We start from the raw sequence: 17423 nt of genomic DNA, 5'->3' as shown, positions 1-17423 counted from the left end.
TGAAATTTTCCAAAATAAGCAATATTAAACGAGATATAAGCAAAACAAAAAAAGTTAGGTTAAGAACGATAACGCTTTAAATATTCATTTTATCAAAAAATAATAAAGAATAAAAGATGTTTATTTTTTAATTTTATGTGGACATCGTTGAAAAGATTTTAAAAAAATTTTATACAGGATAAGCTATAGGGAAAAAATGCACTAATTATTATAGAAATACTTGCTCTGTATAAACATTTATCACTTATTATGAAAAAATAAAAAAAAAATTAAACTTTTGAATGTTATAAAATAAATATAAACAATATATTTAACACGATATGACAAAAACCAAAAAGTGAGGTTAGGAACGATACCTCCTTAAACGTTCATTTTATCAAAAAACTTGATGTTTGCGATTTTTATTTTCTTAATTTTACGTGGAAATTTTAAACTAAAATTTTATTTGAAAATGGTTATACCTACAAGATAAGTCATAAAGGAAAAACTAACTAATTAAAAAAAAATCGGGCCTGTATTAACTTAATAAAAAAGATATTTTATATTTATTATAGGAAATAAAAAAATAAAACACAAAATAAACAATGTTGAATTGAATTGTCGAAACAGTGGGCTGCCAAGGCAGTTGTGCATATGGGTCTCCTAATGGACCCGTCATGCCCCACCGGGGGTTACCAGAGCCCAACGGCTTTAGAGAAACCGATAAGGCTCTCTGGTCTAAATGACTTGAAGTCACTCGGTACACTGAAAGTGTTACCCAAGTATTTGAACCTGGCGCGCGTGAGTGCTGAGCACTCCCCGACTACATGGTCAACGGTTTCATCCTCCTCACAGCACCATCGGCATTCCCGGTTGTCCGCAATACCGATAGTATGGAGATGGCTTCTTAAGCCGCGTACTCATTGACGAACTGTAACTGTACCTGCGACTGTTACAGCAAACAAATTCAGTAATGTGGACGTGTACCGAACAGAGTTCGCGGGCACGCGCAGAGCCTCTTGTGCGAGCCAAATTTTGTCAGTTTTTAGGACGAACACATAGAGTAATTAAAAGTATGAATGAAAAAGTATATTTAATATTCATTTCTCTATGGACGAACACAAAGGAATTCTCAGTTGGTTCGTGGACGTTGTTTTGCGAGGTTCGCGTGTGCCGTGCAACGCTGCAACCAAAAACATATCGCTACCTTCCAGAAAGACCGTCACAAGTCCGAAAAATCGATTTTTCGGTTTTCCACGAAAATCGATTCAGCAGAAGTTGCTTCTATTACAAAAAATATCGCATCAAGCTAATTTCGACGAATAGCCGCTTGGCGGCGCATGTGGTCAGTGTACTAAGTGAGAACCTTTCCTGTTTTAACACGCAAGAGCGTATCAATTCAGTTGTGCCTGGTCAGTTGCAGTCATCACCTGTGTTTGTTCAGTTAAGAGCGTCACAACATAAAAGTGACAAGTGTTTTTTAAAATATTTGTGGGAAAGACCGTCCTATATAAGTTTAGGTCGATTTTCTGTGAAAAGGTAAGTTCTTTTTTTATATATTTTTCGAGAAATATCGTCACATTTTATGTTGGTGCATTTTTTATGGAAAATGTGGTAAATAAAATATAGTTTTTTTCGGAAAAAAAACGTCATATTTAGAATTAGTGCGCTCTTCCTTGTAAAAATAAATAATTTTTTTACTTTGTGTTGAACATTGTTTATTTAGGAAGTTTTATTATGAAAATTTCTGTACTTTTAAAGACCTGAACACGTCTCATCTTGAGTTATGACGTTCTTTCTTGAATAAAAATTCGTTTTTGTTTGTATTAAATATTAAGGCGTAAGTATAACAGTTTTATTTATAAAACAAGTTAAATAAAATTTGCCAAAAGTTGTCTGTTGCTTTTTACTTTTTTTGGCTTTTTTTTTCACACTTTCAGTCCTAATTAATTTTAATAAATTTTTCATTATCTATTTTGTAGTTCTAAGATGTCCCGAAGAACTTCTATGATATTGAAGCTTGCCAAAAAAAAATTACAAGTTCATAACATAGAGCAACCATCCTGGGAAATTCAAAATTGCTTAATTGAAACAGAAAATGAAGTAGCAAAGATACCAACCCAACCCAACCCAACCCAGAAGAACAGGTCGTGGTAGCAGAATTATGTGTAGAAGCAGCTAAAGGAGGAAGATAAAAATGAAATTCTTGAAACCAAAAAAAAGGGAATTATGCAGTTACTAGAGAAAAAAATAATACCCGACTTTTATCATGGTTTCTACCACAATTTATTTAAGTAGATTATAGATTTTGACTGTTTTGTTAGATGTTTTTACTTGAGAGTTAAGAAGAAAATAACTAGGTTTAAGAGTTAAGTTTTTCTTAATACGTTTTAAAACTATTAGAAAAAAAGCTTCTTTTTCTTTAATACGTTTGTTCTGGTGTAAGTGTAATCTAGTATTATAAAAGTTCAATATTATAATTTTTTAAAATATGTTACCAAAAATTTGATTTAGGTTTATTTTCCATAAGGTTTGTTCCAATCCAACGCGTTAGAAAACCGTCATCAAACGATCACGCTCATGCGCAGTAATTGAAATTCGACGGATTTTAATTACTGCGCATGACCGTAATCGTTCGGTGACGGTTTTGAACGCGTTGGAATACACTATAGTAGATAATAAACAAGTTTCGTTTACATGAATTCAGCTTAATACTTTTATTAACTCAAATTGAAATAAAAAAACGTCATTTTTTTTCAGCAAAGACTGTCACATTTAACTCTCTTTTTTGTTTGATGACACAGACTAAAAAAATTATCATCAAAAAATATTCTCCACAAGGGTCTTTAATAATACCAAAAAATTTAAACATATTTTTCAAAAAGCAGCGTAGCCCTATGAAATAAATATTGGATATTTTTAAACGCCTCTACTGAAAAATAGCAATTTTCGAGTTGTGACGGTCTCTTGGAAGGTAGCGATATGATTACGTGGGATGAAGAAAACGTTTTGGCCTTAATTGAAAATTATAAAAAGATGCCTGTGTTTTTGATCCCCAAGAGTGCTAAAAAAGCAGTAATTATGCTTTCGACAATGCACGAAAAAGGTGATGAGCCATTTACGACCAAGTTACCAGAAATTATTTAATTTTATAATTCTACAAAAGGAAGAGTGGATACTTTAGACCAGTTGTGCCACACTTATTCTACTGGTAGAAAAACACGTCGCTGGCCATTATGTCTGTTCTATAATTTGTTGGATATTCTGGGATATAATTCAATGATTCTTTTGCGTAGCTCTGGTGAAGTGAATAAAGAAATTGTAAAGCACAGGAGAGAATACTCAAAAACATAAGGATTATTATAAAAGGCATTTGAAAGAAGATGCTTGGGCTGAAATTGGTTCCGTAATAGGCACAACTGCAGATATCTGCAAGAAAAAAATAATTACGATATTAGCGTCGTGGAGAAGAGAAAAAGCCAAAGAAAAAAAAGTTGTTGAACTGAACAAGGTAATTTTTTTACTTTTGTTAATTTAAAAACTTCCTATCTTGATTGTAGAAAAACGGTTCATTAGAAACTTTTGTTGCGTTTTAGGGTCATTGGGGGACACATAACTAAAATAATGACTCATGCGGGTAAAATTTTTGTAGTGTCCGCTAATTTGTTGCATCTTCAAAGCTGCAAATAATGGAGATCCACTTCTCTCTTTATACAGTGCATGAGACCACCATCGCCGAGGAGTTTTTCGTTTTCAATTAATGCATCTATTAAAATAAAAGCAGCACTGGCTATCATTTCTGGTTGCGACATGGTGGCTTGAGCTCACGGCGAACAATGCAGATCCAGAGGGTCGCGAGAGCAAAGAACGTGGTTATAGTAGTTTCTTTGATACAGTAAGTGTTGCAGTTACAAGTTCGTTAATGAATACGCGGCTTTAAGTGCCAGTGACCGGTTAAAAGACCTGTCACTAACTGAATTTCGCGTCTTTTTAGGCGTAGTAGATTTTTGGTGAGACAGGCAGAGAGCCCACCTATGTGCGCTTTAGCCTGTCTCATACCAGGGGACTCAGTCAATCTTCGGTGGGTCCACTTGTCCAGCAGACCCTTCCTTGACGCGACCGCAACCAGCATTTGGCGATATAGTGTAGATGATTTTAATTCGAACACCTTACAAATTGGGGTACGGTCAATATACTAAATTCACGCATTGAAACAAATAGCAAAATATATAATGAGCGGTCCTCGTATATTTAAAGACATCTGATCGCTGGAAATTCCTAAACCCCGACCCGTTCAACAAATTTCTCGTTTGTCAGAGAGAGGTAGGCTAAGTCCCCAGCAATGACGTGTAAAAGACGAAGATAAAAGATTACTACCGGCGCTTGGGGTTTGAAATTGTGGACGGGCCTATACGATAAATTTTACATGGGCCTGGTGCCAGTGGCGTTTTATTTCTGGTTTAGAATCAGGTGTCTTAAGAGTGTGTTGGTCGCTGTACTTGTTTTCTGTTTAAGTGTATTTTTTATGGTACTTTTGTAAGTTTTGTATTGTTTTATTTATACTTGGCTTTGTCTATAAATTGTACAATTTTTTGACAATAAAGTAATATATATATTATGTTATTTAAAAGGTCTTTTATTTTTTTCTACCAAAATGAATGATAAACATGATTTTGATAAAAAAAAATTAAAAAATTGCCATTTATGCCAAATAATTTATCTATATCATATATTTTGTAAACAAAATATTTAAAGACATCTACAACTATCAATTTTACACAAAAATTAAAAATTCAATTGATAGTCACAACGACAGCTGGGATGCATTTGACTTTTACTATACAATGCAAAATAAAACACGCAACGCAATGTTTGTACGTTTTTTCATTCATTTTGAGCTTTATTTTGTTGTGACTTAAAACATGTAACATTTTTCGATTTTTTGCACAACATGGCAATGTTTAAAGGCACCAAAAGATTGCCTAATTTACTCATATAACAGTTAAAAATCACTACAATTGGTGAGTATAACGTACAAATACACCTTTAAAATATTTTTTACAATAGTTCTGTGACACGCCTATGCTTTACAAAGAAGATACCGCTAATGACCCGAGTTTTAGTTTTTCTGCTGTTCGGATTGAGTTCATATGGACTATACCAACTATGGGTTCCGGCGCTATCGGCACACTCGCGGTCCCAGTCTGGCAAGAGAGTCCGCTAGGCATGTACGATCCAAATCGATTTTATTCAAAAATCGATCTATTCCCCTAAAAAATCGATTAAAATCGATCGATTTTTTTTCAGGCGATCTTTTCGAGAATCGATCTAGTCTTTCAATTTTCTCAAAAAATCGAAGATCGAATCCTAAATTATCTTACAAGTTTATTAGTAAAAATAACAGAAACACAGTCATAGGAAAAATAAAGGAGAGGAAGCGCGAACTAACCGTGCATAATTTAGTTTTAATCTTACTATCCACCGATAGATGGCGCTTTCAATTTTAAAGGAATTGGAAGCGCCATCTATTATCGAGTAGTAAAATGGAGTGTTTTAAACTACTAATATTTGATTATTGATTATTTGGGCTTCTGATTCTGATTGGGCTAAACCAACGAGGAAAGGCAATCCTGTCTCGACTTTTGTTGGCCATGCTATCAGGTTATTTACAGTTTCTTTCTGCTGGGATTCCCCAAAACTAGTATATAATAATTAGTAATATAGGCGTATCCTCGTATTATATATTAATTTAGTTTTCTCAGAGTGTCAGTCTCAAAGTAAAAGTAATAAGTTTTTAATAAAGTATTTAGTAAAGTAAGCAGTAAGCATCATAAGTATGTCTCGGTTTATGGGGTGTAAGAGTGAAGTGTGGAATTTTTTTGTTAAGGATAAGGATAACAATGAGATGAACTCAAGTAAATGCCGATTGTGTTTAATGGTAGTAAAAACGTCCGAAAATACTACAAATTTAAAAAACCACCTAAAAAGGAAGCACAATAAGGCTTATCAAAGTATGGAAAAGTCAGAGCATTTTGCCCATTCTACTTTAGAAGTTCCTGATGATGGTCCCAAGGAAGGTACATTTTCGGATTTGGAAATAGAAAATAAAGAACCTAATCAAGAGGATGGCATTAATCTGAAGCGCAAAGTATGTACCATGTATTCTTAATCTTTTATTTAAACTTTGTGTATACAAATCATAAAATGGTTTTTAATTTTTAAAATAAATACTTATTTTTATTTCTAGAGATTTGATGACGGAGTAGCAGAAGAATCTATAGCAAGCTGTTCCACTTCGATGTCCTTGACACTACCAATAGAGTTCTCTGAGACTGAGTCTATTGCATCTACATCTAGCTTCTGTAGTATTAGCCATAATAGTGATATGGGTATGAGATCTCTATCAAAAGTAAAACCAAAGCAATTGTCTAAAAAGCAATCCCTGATATCTGAAAGTATATCCAAATTAGAATCATTTGCAAGTAACTCACCCAAATAAATTTAATTATTAAGCTTATATAAGTAAGTCTCAGAGATATTGTCTACATATTCTGGGACACCCTATTATGTATAATCATCCAACAATCAACAATATTTTGAGATATTTATATTTTTCAATCTTGTATACCAACCTTTACATACAAACATAAAGATAAAAATTCTTTAAAATTCAAAAATGATTTTAATTTATTGGCTTTTTATTGCATGTTTGAAAAACTTATTATTGAGGCAAATTTTTTTTTTAGAAGGAGGGGCAAAATCCACCAAAATCACCAACTCACTTCTTTTCATGATAGCCAAAGATAATTTACCCTTGGACACAACAAAAAAGGAAGGATTTAGGCATTTAATGCGAATTGTTGCTCCACTTTATAAATTGCCTGGGAGACACAAAATTGCAAATCTGCTTGAAGAGAAGTACACTGCTTTGTCCAATATCATTAAAAATGAACTTAAAATGTGAAATGTGGAATTTCTATGTATGACATGCGATGTTTGGACCGAGACTATGTCAACAACTAGCTTCTTGGGAGTCACTGTTCATTATTTAGATAAAGAAAATAGTAAGTCTATTGGTATGTGTAAAAGAACTTAGTTCTAATCATACTGCACAATATTTAAGCGAATGTTTGCAATCTGTTTGTCTAGAGTGGGAAATTGACTTGTCAAAAGTAAGTGCTATTATCACTGATAATGGGGCGAATATTACCAAATGTGTTACTGATACTTTTGGTAAAAATAAACACTTACCCTGCTTTGCACATACAGTAAATTTAGTTGCAACAAAAATTACAGAAGATCCTGCTATAAAACAAATTATTGACAAAATAAAGTCTATAGTTACTTATTTTAAACAAAGTGTATCCGCTGCAGATCAACTAAGAGCAGCGCAAAACTTTGAAAAAAAATTAAAACTTATTCAGTCGGTTCCAACCAGGTGGAATTCCACCTTCTATATGATTGAGAGATTTTTAAAACTCACTGAATTTCTAACACCAATATTATTAAAAAATCCAAAATCTCCATCTATATGTTCAGCTGCAGAAATACAAGTATGTAGAGAACTTCTTTTTATTTTAAAGCCTATTGAACAGGTATCCAAAGAAATTAGCGAAGAAAAATATTTAACATGCAGCAAAATTATCTCAATTGTAAACTGTTTAAAAAATAATATTTTAAATTTAGACCTCTTAACTCCAGAGACTGAAAATTTGAAACAAACTGTGCTAGCAGAGCTTTCGAAACGTTTTGGTGCTATTGAAGAAAACAGCATTTTAAGTCTATCCACCCTTTTAGATCCAAGGTTTAAGAAAATCCACTTTGGTAATCCAAATGCTTGTGCAAGAGCAATAAATTTAGTAGATAAATTATTAAAATATAATACCCAAAATAGCTCTCAACAAGGGGTGGATTCTCAAAAGCAAGTTACTGTCCCAGCCAATAATGAAAACTCTGATAGTATATGGTCTTATCACAAAAAATTGGTCACTTCCGAAAAAAGTTGTTTAGTAACTAATCAAAATGAAATGTCAGTTGACCTTAAAGCATATTTAAACCTTCCAACAATACCATTGGAAAATAATCCAATTACCATTTGATTAAATCATAATTCGAGTGAATTAGCTAGTCTTGGAAAAAAATATATATCCATTGTTGGGTCTTTGGTCCCATCAGAAAGGGTTTTTTCCCAAGCAGGAAATATTCTAACTCAGACTAGGAATAGGTTAAGTGAAACACATTTATCTCAACTGCTCTTTCTTCATTCCTCAGATAGTTCCTACTGGTAAGACTCTAAATTAGATTAACGATTGACTTTGTGATTTTTTTTTGCATATTTTATTACTGTGTTAATCCTATAACCTATTATTATCATAGTTTTTAGGAATATAACGTTTATTTTTGTTATGACTATATATTATATGTTTTTTGTATTTGTATTTTCTTTTTTTTTTTGTTTGTTTTGGTTAATATACTTTATATAATCATACGTGTATTTTTATTAAAAAAAAAGTGCACATAAACAATTATCAGAATCAAATATCGATTTTTAAGGAGATCGATCTTTTGTTGCCGATTTATTTCTGGAACGATCTTGAATCGATTCAAAATATCGATTTATTTTCTTTTTCGGACATCCCTAGAGTCCGCTTCCTCATTACCTGCATGGCCAGGTATCCTGCCACCTGCACCGCTTTTTTCAGGACTTTTATGCACTCTAGTACAAGCTTGGAGTTTACCTTTGCGGCCGTGATAGCCTTAATGGCAGCTCTGCTGTCCGAGCATATTGATACGACTGTATTGCGGTGTCCGCAGCTTAGGATTTTCTGTCCGCATTTTAATAAACATTGTTAAATAATACGACAAACAAAAAAAGTGAGTAAACAAATATTTAAAAATAAGAGATTTTTATTTTTTAATTTTATATAGGAAATTATCGAATTTCCTGAAAAATATTGATACAGAGTGAGTTGTTAGGAAAAAATGGACTATTTAAGAAAAGTCTCGCTATGTATAAATGAAATGGCAAAAATTTTATCACTTATTACAAAAAAATTAAAAAAAATTTTTTTTTAATAATTTGAAATTTTTCAAAATAAGTAATATTAGACAAGATATAAGTAAAACAAAAATAGTGAGGTTAAGAACGATAACTCCTTAAATATTTATTTTATTAAAAATATTTAGGACTAAAAGATGTTTATTTTTTAATTTTATGTAGGAAATATTTAAAACTTTTTTGAAAATATTTATACCGGGTGAGTTATAGAGAAAAAATTTACTAAGTAGACGAAATTTCACCATTTAAAACTTTAAACCATTCCGAAGATGTTAACATCGTTAGCGAAACACGTGTCGAGAGTAAAAATAAAGAGTTTTGGTTAGTGGTAAAAATGTCTCGTAATTTGTTCTTTAATATAACATTTATCAAAAAAATACCGAGTATAAAATAGGTTTATTTATTAATTTTCTATAATGAACTGACTTCAAATTAATTTCAATCATAATACAGGGTGGCTCAATTTTTTGAAAGTTACTACACGATGCCAACAATGTATACTAAAGGCCGCCCTGTTTTCTTGACCTTTTTACCCGTCATATTATTTTGATTTAACGTCAAGATTTAAGCCAATACCCGTTCGTTTCAATGCAACGATATCAACAAAATTGTATAATAATTAATTATTTACGTCAAAAACTGCTTAAGTCCGTATGTAAATTAAATTACGAAAAAATGCAGATATACGCGCTATTGCTTGGTGAGATTTCGTTTTTAATCTTCTTACGTGAGACAACACGTGGGAATATTCTTGATTTGTACCTTTTTTATCGGCTTTTTCCACCTTGATGATGCTGAGCGGATCGTTATTTGTCGATTGATTGTTGTTAAACGGCGCGTTTGTCAACTGTTGACGCCTGTCAAACGCCCCGAGACTAAACTGGACCCACACCACCACCACGATCGCGCACAACAACACGATTGCACTGACGGCGAGCGCAGAAGTACAACGTCGCTTTGTCATTTTTTCTTTCTTTTGCTGAATTAATTAATTGTCACTTGTCAAAAGTTTCCTCCCTGGAGAGGGGGTTGGCAGTGGTAATATCTGGAACAAAAAATGTTAAATTTGTTATTGGGTTGGGTTAATTGGAAAAAAAACGTGCGAATACAAAAAAGTTGTAGTCTAGGATATTCTCTATTAAAAGTGTTTTTTTTTTGGATTTTATAGACTTTTAAGACATTCCTTAAAAAGTACTAGTTAAGCGGAAAAAACTGTAGTGATAAAAATTATAGTTTAGAAAATTTTCTATAAAAAACATTCTTTGCGTTTTTCTTGTATTTTGAATAATTTATGAGAAAATTAGCTTTAAAGTTGAAATTTATTGTCAAAAAAAGACACGTTTTGGAGTAAAGCTCAAAAACTATTAGGTTAACGCAAAACAATGTAATGAGCAAAATTGTAGACTCCCAAGCAATACTTATTAAGTTAAGATTAGTAAATTTTTGGTTTTGGAATATTTATTAAACTGTAGAATATACGTATATCATATACGATTTTGTTTACAAAAGAAAGAAAATTTCGGCATTTAAAAAAATTAATACGGGATTTACATATCTAGTTCTCAAACTCGATTACTATCTAATATTTGATAAAATTCTTCTGAAAAATTACTGTTTTTCGTCCATATTATCCAATATAATAATGCTGCTTTTATACTTAATATTTATATATAAAATAATATCAGATTTATAGTTTATTTAATAGTTTTATTAAATTGAATAGGTGAGTTCAAAAACCGTACAAGTCCAAAATTTGACATTTGTAAGTAAGATAGCCATTTTGTTTAAAATTTGTCTTTTCATCGATTGAGCTTAAAAACCGTACTAGATACTACTTAAGGTCGGGGCACACATATCCGTACCGAGGACGCACCGTGCCCGCAGTGCAGCTCGGCCGTGTCTCTGTTGTCAACAACACTATAGTAATCATATGGCGAAGTCTTAACATCAGCGCACCGTGCCCGAGCATGTAGCACGCACCGCATCCGTGACGAGTGGGAATAGTTTTGTTTAATTTTCAACGGTGACGCACCGTTGTACGGTCTCGAACGAGCAATAAAATTTAGGTATTCAAAATGGAAATTGAAAAGTTAATAGAGGAAATAAGGAAGTTTCCATCACTGTATGATCAAATAGTTCATCAGAAATAGTTCATATTGCGTTGCGTTGCGTTGCATAGAGTTTTTAATTAAGTAAGAAATAGGCAAATACTGTTTGCTTCTACTAAATGAGTGCCTCTAATAAACTATATAATGCACATTTAAACTTCTTTTAAGAGTGCATAAAAACTCGGCTATTTTGGGTGCAGGCTTCAACTTATATGATTATCAAAATATTAATTAACTGCTATACGAAAATGGAACTAAATATGTATAATTTTTAAAACTTTCTGCTTTGAGAACCGCCGCTTATGGTACGCAGATATGGCACTAAATGATCCTTAAAAACTCTTGTACGCAAATAGTACGTACGGAAATGGCACGACACCAAAACAACACCATATACCGACAAACACAATTTAAAATTCTTACATTAATCAAAATTAAAAAGTTTACATGTTAAATACTAAAATTTAAAAGTTGATATTAGAAAGATTGACCTTTTTGGCTTTTATCTTTTATTTTATAATGTAAATAACTTACCTCAAACACACCGCTAGCCTTTTTTTTGGTGTTATTGATAACCTCCAAAAGGTATCTTTCCTCATCAATTTTTTTTCCAATTTTTTCACTAGCTTATAAAACGTGGATTGTGTCATTCTAAAGTACTGATAGAATTTTGTCTCGTCAACCATTAGATGAGGAAATAGTGCGCTGAATTCTTCTTCTGTAGTTCTTGCTTTCCAAGCACCGTGTATCCATTTTCTTCTCAAGTTTTTCTTTTTATTTCTGACTTTGTTTTCTTCCTCTTCATACAATGCAATAGCTAGCGTTGCTAATTCACTATTACCAAATTTCGAGAACATTTTTCTTTGAAATAAATTTAATGTACCAACCCAATTAAGTTTCGATCCAAACTGAATACTTTGATGTGCCTCGTGACCGTCCAATGCGATGCGGGATGCGGCCGTGTGTCGGAGACGTGTATTTTGGGAGATAACGCACCGAGACACGGCCGAGCTACGCTGCGGGCACGGTGCGGTCTCGGTACGGATATGTGTGCCCCGACCTTTAGTCGTTAACATAGCACGGCTGCTAGTGAGAAGAAAAACCGTACATGTCCATGTCGTACGGTTTTTCATCTCAACAACAAAATAGTGGCCAGTTGCTTATTTGCACGCACAGCGTTCACTTTGTGTGTATGTTTATCATAAAAAATAGCTTAGTAGCAGCGTTTTATTAACAATTTAAAGTAAAATTATGTCATCCAGTGATAATGAAGAAGTTAGTGAAACTAGTAGTGCCAGCAGAAAAAGGAAAAGGAATGTTGATAGTTGGAAATATAATGCAATAAAAACAGCACGTTTGCAAGGTCAGTCATATGTTTCTAAGACGGGTAAACATGTCAATGCAAACACTGTAGACCCTGCGTGTAGGTAAGTTAATAAGTTTAACACTTTGACTAGCAGCAATTCGGAAGAACGCATTATACGTATATCGTTTGATAACCTAGTGGACTTAATTTTTTTTTTATCTTAATTTATTTATTTATTTATTTTTTTGAACAAATAAATATTTTTGTATAGGAATTTGGTTAGTTTTTTTAGCGCATAATAAGTACACTCAATGTACTTATAAATGCGCTTACACCCGAAGTACTGCTAGTCAGGGATAAGTCAGGCTAGTAAATTTTAGCAACAAGTTGGTTTTAAATCAAAATAGCTGTTTTATATTGTAGTTGTACAAAGAAATGCATAGAACAGCTTACTGAGAAAGAAAGAAAAAATGTGTTAACTAATCTACTCAGCCGTACGACAAAAAATGAACAAGATACTTATTTACAAGGACTAATGGAAGCTAAACAAATCGAGAGAAATCGCGTGAGTAGTGCGGAAAACAAACAAGAAAGAAAATCAAACTTTTCGTACTTTGTCTTAAAAGGCTCATATAGAATTTCCGTATGCAAACAGGCATTTATAAGTCTTCATGCCATATCGCACTGGCAAGGTCAGCGCCTGAACACTCTACTTTTGGCAGGTAAATCACCAAACGATCTTAGAGGTATACATAATAATAGACCTCGTACATTATGCGATGAATGGGCTCAACAAATTAAAGAGCACATTCAGGCGTTTCCGGTCAAAGTTTCACCAAATTATTCATTACAATTATTCCTCCAAAACCGTATGTTATTTACATGCATCTTTGACTATAAAGAACATGCATAGCCTTTTTGTCGAAAAATCTCCAGAGTTGGAAAACTTAGTTAAATACGAATTCTATTTAAAGTATTTCAACGAAAACTTCAATTTGAAGTTCGAAAGACCCCAGGTTGATGTATGTTCGGAATGCGAAAGACATGGAACGAGGCTTAAAGATGTTAACCTTAACGATAACGCAAAGAGAGTAAGCTGAACTAATAGTTCATAAAAGGCGGGCGAAAAAGTTTTATAACAAAATTTCAAGTGCAAACCCTTTGTACTGAACGACCAGAAGTGATGGGACTAGCCTTTGTTTATATGCAAAACATGCCACTCCCGCATATTCCGGTCCAGGAAATATTTTATTTTAGGCAGCTTTGAGTATTCGCATTCCAAATACACAACCTTAAGGATAATACTGACCATTTTTATACTTACCATGAAGGTCAAGGTCAAAAGGGACCTAATGAAGAGTGTACATTTCTTAATGATTACATAATAAAACATATACCCCCTGAAATCACTGAACTGCATTTATTTTCCGATGGATGTGCAGGGCAGAATCGAAACCAAACAATGGTTCGTTTCCTCTCAGCATTACAGGCAACCAAGAGATTTAACAAAATTTATCATTTTTTTCCACAAAGAGGTCGTTCGTTTTTGCCGTGTGACCGGGATTTTGGCTGTGCAAAACCAAAAAACAAAACCAAAAAATAAGGATAATATTACAATAATAGTGCTGGTATAAGGGACATGTATTGTTGGCAAATAAATATGTTTAAGGTTATGCATTTACATATGAGTGAGAATATAAAAAAGGTAAGAAAAACAAACATATGCAATGTAAAAATAAAATCATACAAATAAAATCTTAAGCTAAACGTAAATAAATAATAAATAAAACTTAAAATGACATAAAATAATTTAAACCTATAAAATAAATCGTATAATGATATAACATAAAATATAAAATTCATAACACAGAATAAAGATAAAAAAAGACAAATACTAAATATCTAAAACAAATGTTCTCAAGAGCCTTTTAAACACGTTAAAACTATCACAGGATTTAAGACTAGCCGATAACCTATTGAATTCTGTTAAGTTCTATATAATATTGACTTGAGCAACTGAGTAACTGTCAACTAGGAAATCTGTTTGGTTGCGAGTAAGATAATTGTGAACATCACTAAAAATTGTCAATTTATCACAGTTGAAGTCTGGTAGCAGACGATGTTTTAATTTAAAAATAAACAGATAAACATTAAACATAATTCTTTGGTTCACAGAAAACATACCTAGGACGTTTAACATTATAACGATAAAACTTTGAAGTTAAAATTTTAATCTACCTTAGACCTATTGTCTAGCATATCTCAAAAACTACTAACTTAGGGGAAAAAAGTGTAATAATCAAAATTATAAAGCAGAAAATTCTCTACACAAAATATTATTTTAATTTTTTCATATTTGGACAGTTTTTAATAAAATTGACATCGAAGTTAAGATGTTACTCTGGCAAGTCGTATTTTGACCCGTAACTCCAAAACTACTACTTCGATGAAAAACCGAGTTATGAAAATTATTTATATAAAATATTTTTTATATTATTCTCATATTTTGAATACTTTTTTGACAAAATCGATTTCGAAGTTAAAATTTTAATCCAAAGCTGCATGTGCAGCTTTCTAACCCATAACTCAAAAACGAAAAAGTTTAATAAAAAAATGTGTAAAAACCAAAGTTAAAGGTTGGAAAATTTTGTAAATTTTTTCCATATTTCGCATAGTTTCTGAGAAAACCCACTTTGAACGTAAACTAAAGAAAAAACAAATAATTTTCAATTGTTAAACTTTGCAACAGCGACTTAAACCGCTGACAGTGAGAGGTAAGCAACCCGTAACGCACGTATGCGACGGGTTGATTGGTTAATGGACGTAACAAGGAGGAGTCTACTAAAAAACAACGTTGCCATTTAAATATATCCCAGGCAACACACGATAGTTAAATAAACGCTTATTTTTGGTTTACACCAGATGTACATTTTTCGTTGATTTATTACATGTTAATAATATACAATTATTAATATTTCATAATAGTTAAATGTTTAAGTATGTTATATTGCACACTATATAAAGACGTTTATAAAATGCGTTTAATGGAATGAGATTTTTTTAAATAATCTTACTGCCAATTCATATGTAGTTTTTTTTTAAATTTGCAGATGTGTTTTATGCTTCGGGAGCCATTTTTTAACGTACAAAGAAAAAATTTAATTTTTACCAATGACGTGTATAAGGGATATATCGTATCGAAGTCGATTTTCTCACACATTTAATACGAGAAAAATCTAAAAAATTTCATATAAATAATTTTCTAACCTATAATAACTCGTTTTTTCATTGAAATAATAGTTGTGGAGTTACGGGTCATAATAGGCCTTCCTGTTTTTGAAGGTGGTAGTTAGTTTTCATAATAGGCCTTGCCAGAGAAACATCTTAACTTCAATGTCAATTTTATTAAAAACTGTCTGAAATATGAAAAAATAAAAATAATATTAAGGGTAAGGGTTGTGTTCATGAAAAACAATATTTTTTCAGAACATATTTATTCAATATTTAATTTAATAGCACTCTTTATTTAAATTTTATATATTTTTTTTATATAAATATTTAGTATAAAAGTAGCGTTATTAGATTGGATAATATGGACGAAAAACAGTGATTTTTTAGAAGAATTTAATCAAATATCTGAGGTGTAGTAATCGAGTTTAAAAACTAAATATGTAAATCCCGTATCAATTTTATTAAATGCAGATTTTTTTCTTTTTTTGAACAGAATCGTATATAATATACATATATTCGTAAGTTTCATAAATATACTTTGACCATATACGATTGATATACATACACACCAAAACCAAAAATTTATTAAAAACTCGTTGAATAAATATTTAGTTAACGATAATAATTTATGATTGCTTGGGATTGCTTTTCGAAGAATTGTTAAAAATGTTTCGGACCACCCTGTATAAGAGTAATAACCGTTGTCTCTTGAATACAATAACATACTGAATAACGTAATATTACCTACAGGGGGTCCGTAATATACATTACATTTACATTTGTCTCAAAAAGACAATGGAACATTAGGGAAAACTGTTATTACTGGTCATATTTTTGGGGCCTGACTTGTATACGCTTTAAATATAAAGTGCTGCGTATAATATATTTTGGGGGATTGTTACTTTGGAAAATCAAAAATTCTTACCGCTTATACTTACTTACCACTAGCTAAAGCTCAAATCCTCCTTTAAGGGTTTAACAATCAAAGTATTCCACGTTAAACCATAGGTCCCAAATTGGTCCAAATGAAACATTATTTACTATAAGTAGATTTACGATTGGCAGTTACTGATTTACTCCTTCCGATTAAATCTGCAAACAAATTAAAGTATTAACAGTGCAAGTAATTTGCACCTAATTTATTATTAACGGTTATGACAACGTGGTGGTAGTAGATCAATTAAAAAAAAAACACACACACACGTAATAAAAATTTAATTTTCAATAAACACGTCATCAGAATCGGGATGATTAAAATATACAAATAGGTTTTTTGAACCTGAGATAATAAATTAAAACTTTGTACCGCAATGACAATAAACTAGTGGGGAATGTAGTGCATTTCCTTATTCCAGTGTTTTCAAAATATATATGTAACATCTCCGACCTGACGTAACAAATAAATTTTCCAGAATTTTGTTTGGAAACGGGAGATTTAGGATCTTATAAGATTTCTATAATAAATAAGTGTCTTTTTTTGATTCTGTTATTATCTAAATTATTTGCTAATAAAAAATACTTTATTAGTTTAAAGCTTCGAAAAATCACTTGTAACTTCTTTGTTTGGTAATTAACATACAGTCTTGATGAGTTTAATAATCAAAATTGTATAGTGATTAATGCTCGACAAAAAAAATTTTTAATTTCTTTCAATATTATTTTTGGTTTACTAGTTATGACCATTTGAATTTTGCGTGAAGCCAGTTGGACCTCATCACGTCAAGTCCGAGGTTTTTGGTTG

The 17423-nt window shown here is 31.9% G+C and overlaps 2 protein-coding genes across 5 annotated transcripts in view; one reads left to right on the top strand and one right to left on the bottom strand.

Moving 5' to 3' along the window:
• Nucleotides 1-17423, bottom strand: part of LOC126750302 (A disintegrin and metalloproteinase with thrombospondin motifs 9-like) — a 354367-nt gene that overhangs the window by 288779 nt on the left and 48165 nt on the right. For all 4 annotated transcript variants that reach the window (XM_050459873.1, XM_050459877.1, XM_050459874.1 and 1 more), the window contains exons 2-3: nucleotides 16625-16774; nucleotides 9800-10082 (exon numbers count right to left, since the gene is read on the bottom strand). In XM_050459873.1, coding sequence (XP_050315830.1) covers nucleotides 9800-10001 — 202 coding nt within the window. In that variant the 5' untranslated portion in view covers nucleotides 10002-10082; nucleotides 16625-16774. The remainder of the gene's footprint in view (nucleotides 1-9799; nucleotides 10083-16624; nucleotides 16775-17423) is intronic.
• Nucleotides 13987-17423, top strand: part of LOC126750305 (uncharacterized) — a 219661-nt gene continuing 216224 nt past the window's right edge. The window contains exon 1 of the mRNA XM_050459882.1: nucleotides 13987-13997. The gene's annotated coding sequence lies outside the window, so the exon portion shown is untranslated. The remainder of the gene's footprint in view (nucleotides 13998-17423) is intronic.

Source organism: Anthonomus grandis, chromosome 2, assembly GCF_022605725.1.
Source record: "Anthonomus grandis grandis chromosome 2, icAntGran1.3, whole genome shotgun sequence".
NCBI classification, from domain to species: domain Eukaryota; kingdom Metazoa; phylum Arthropoda; class Insecta; order Coleoptera; family Curculionidae; genus Anthonomus; species Anthonomus grandis.
The sequence above is the reverse complement of the archived record's forward strand: the minus strand, read 5'-3'. Positions and strand labels throughout refer to the sequence as shown.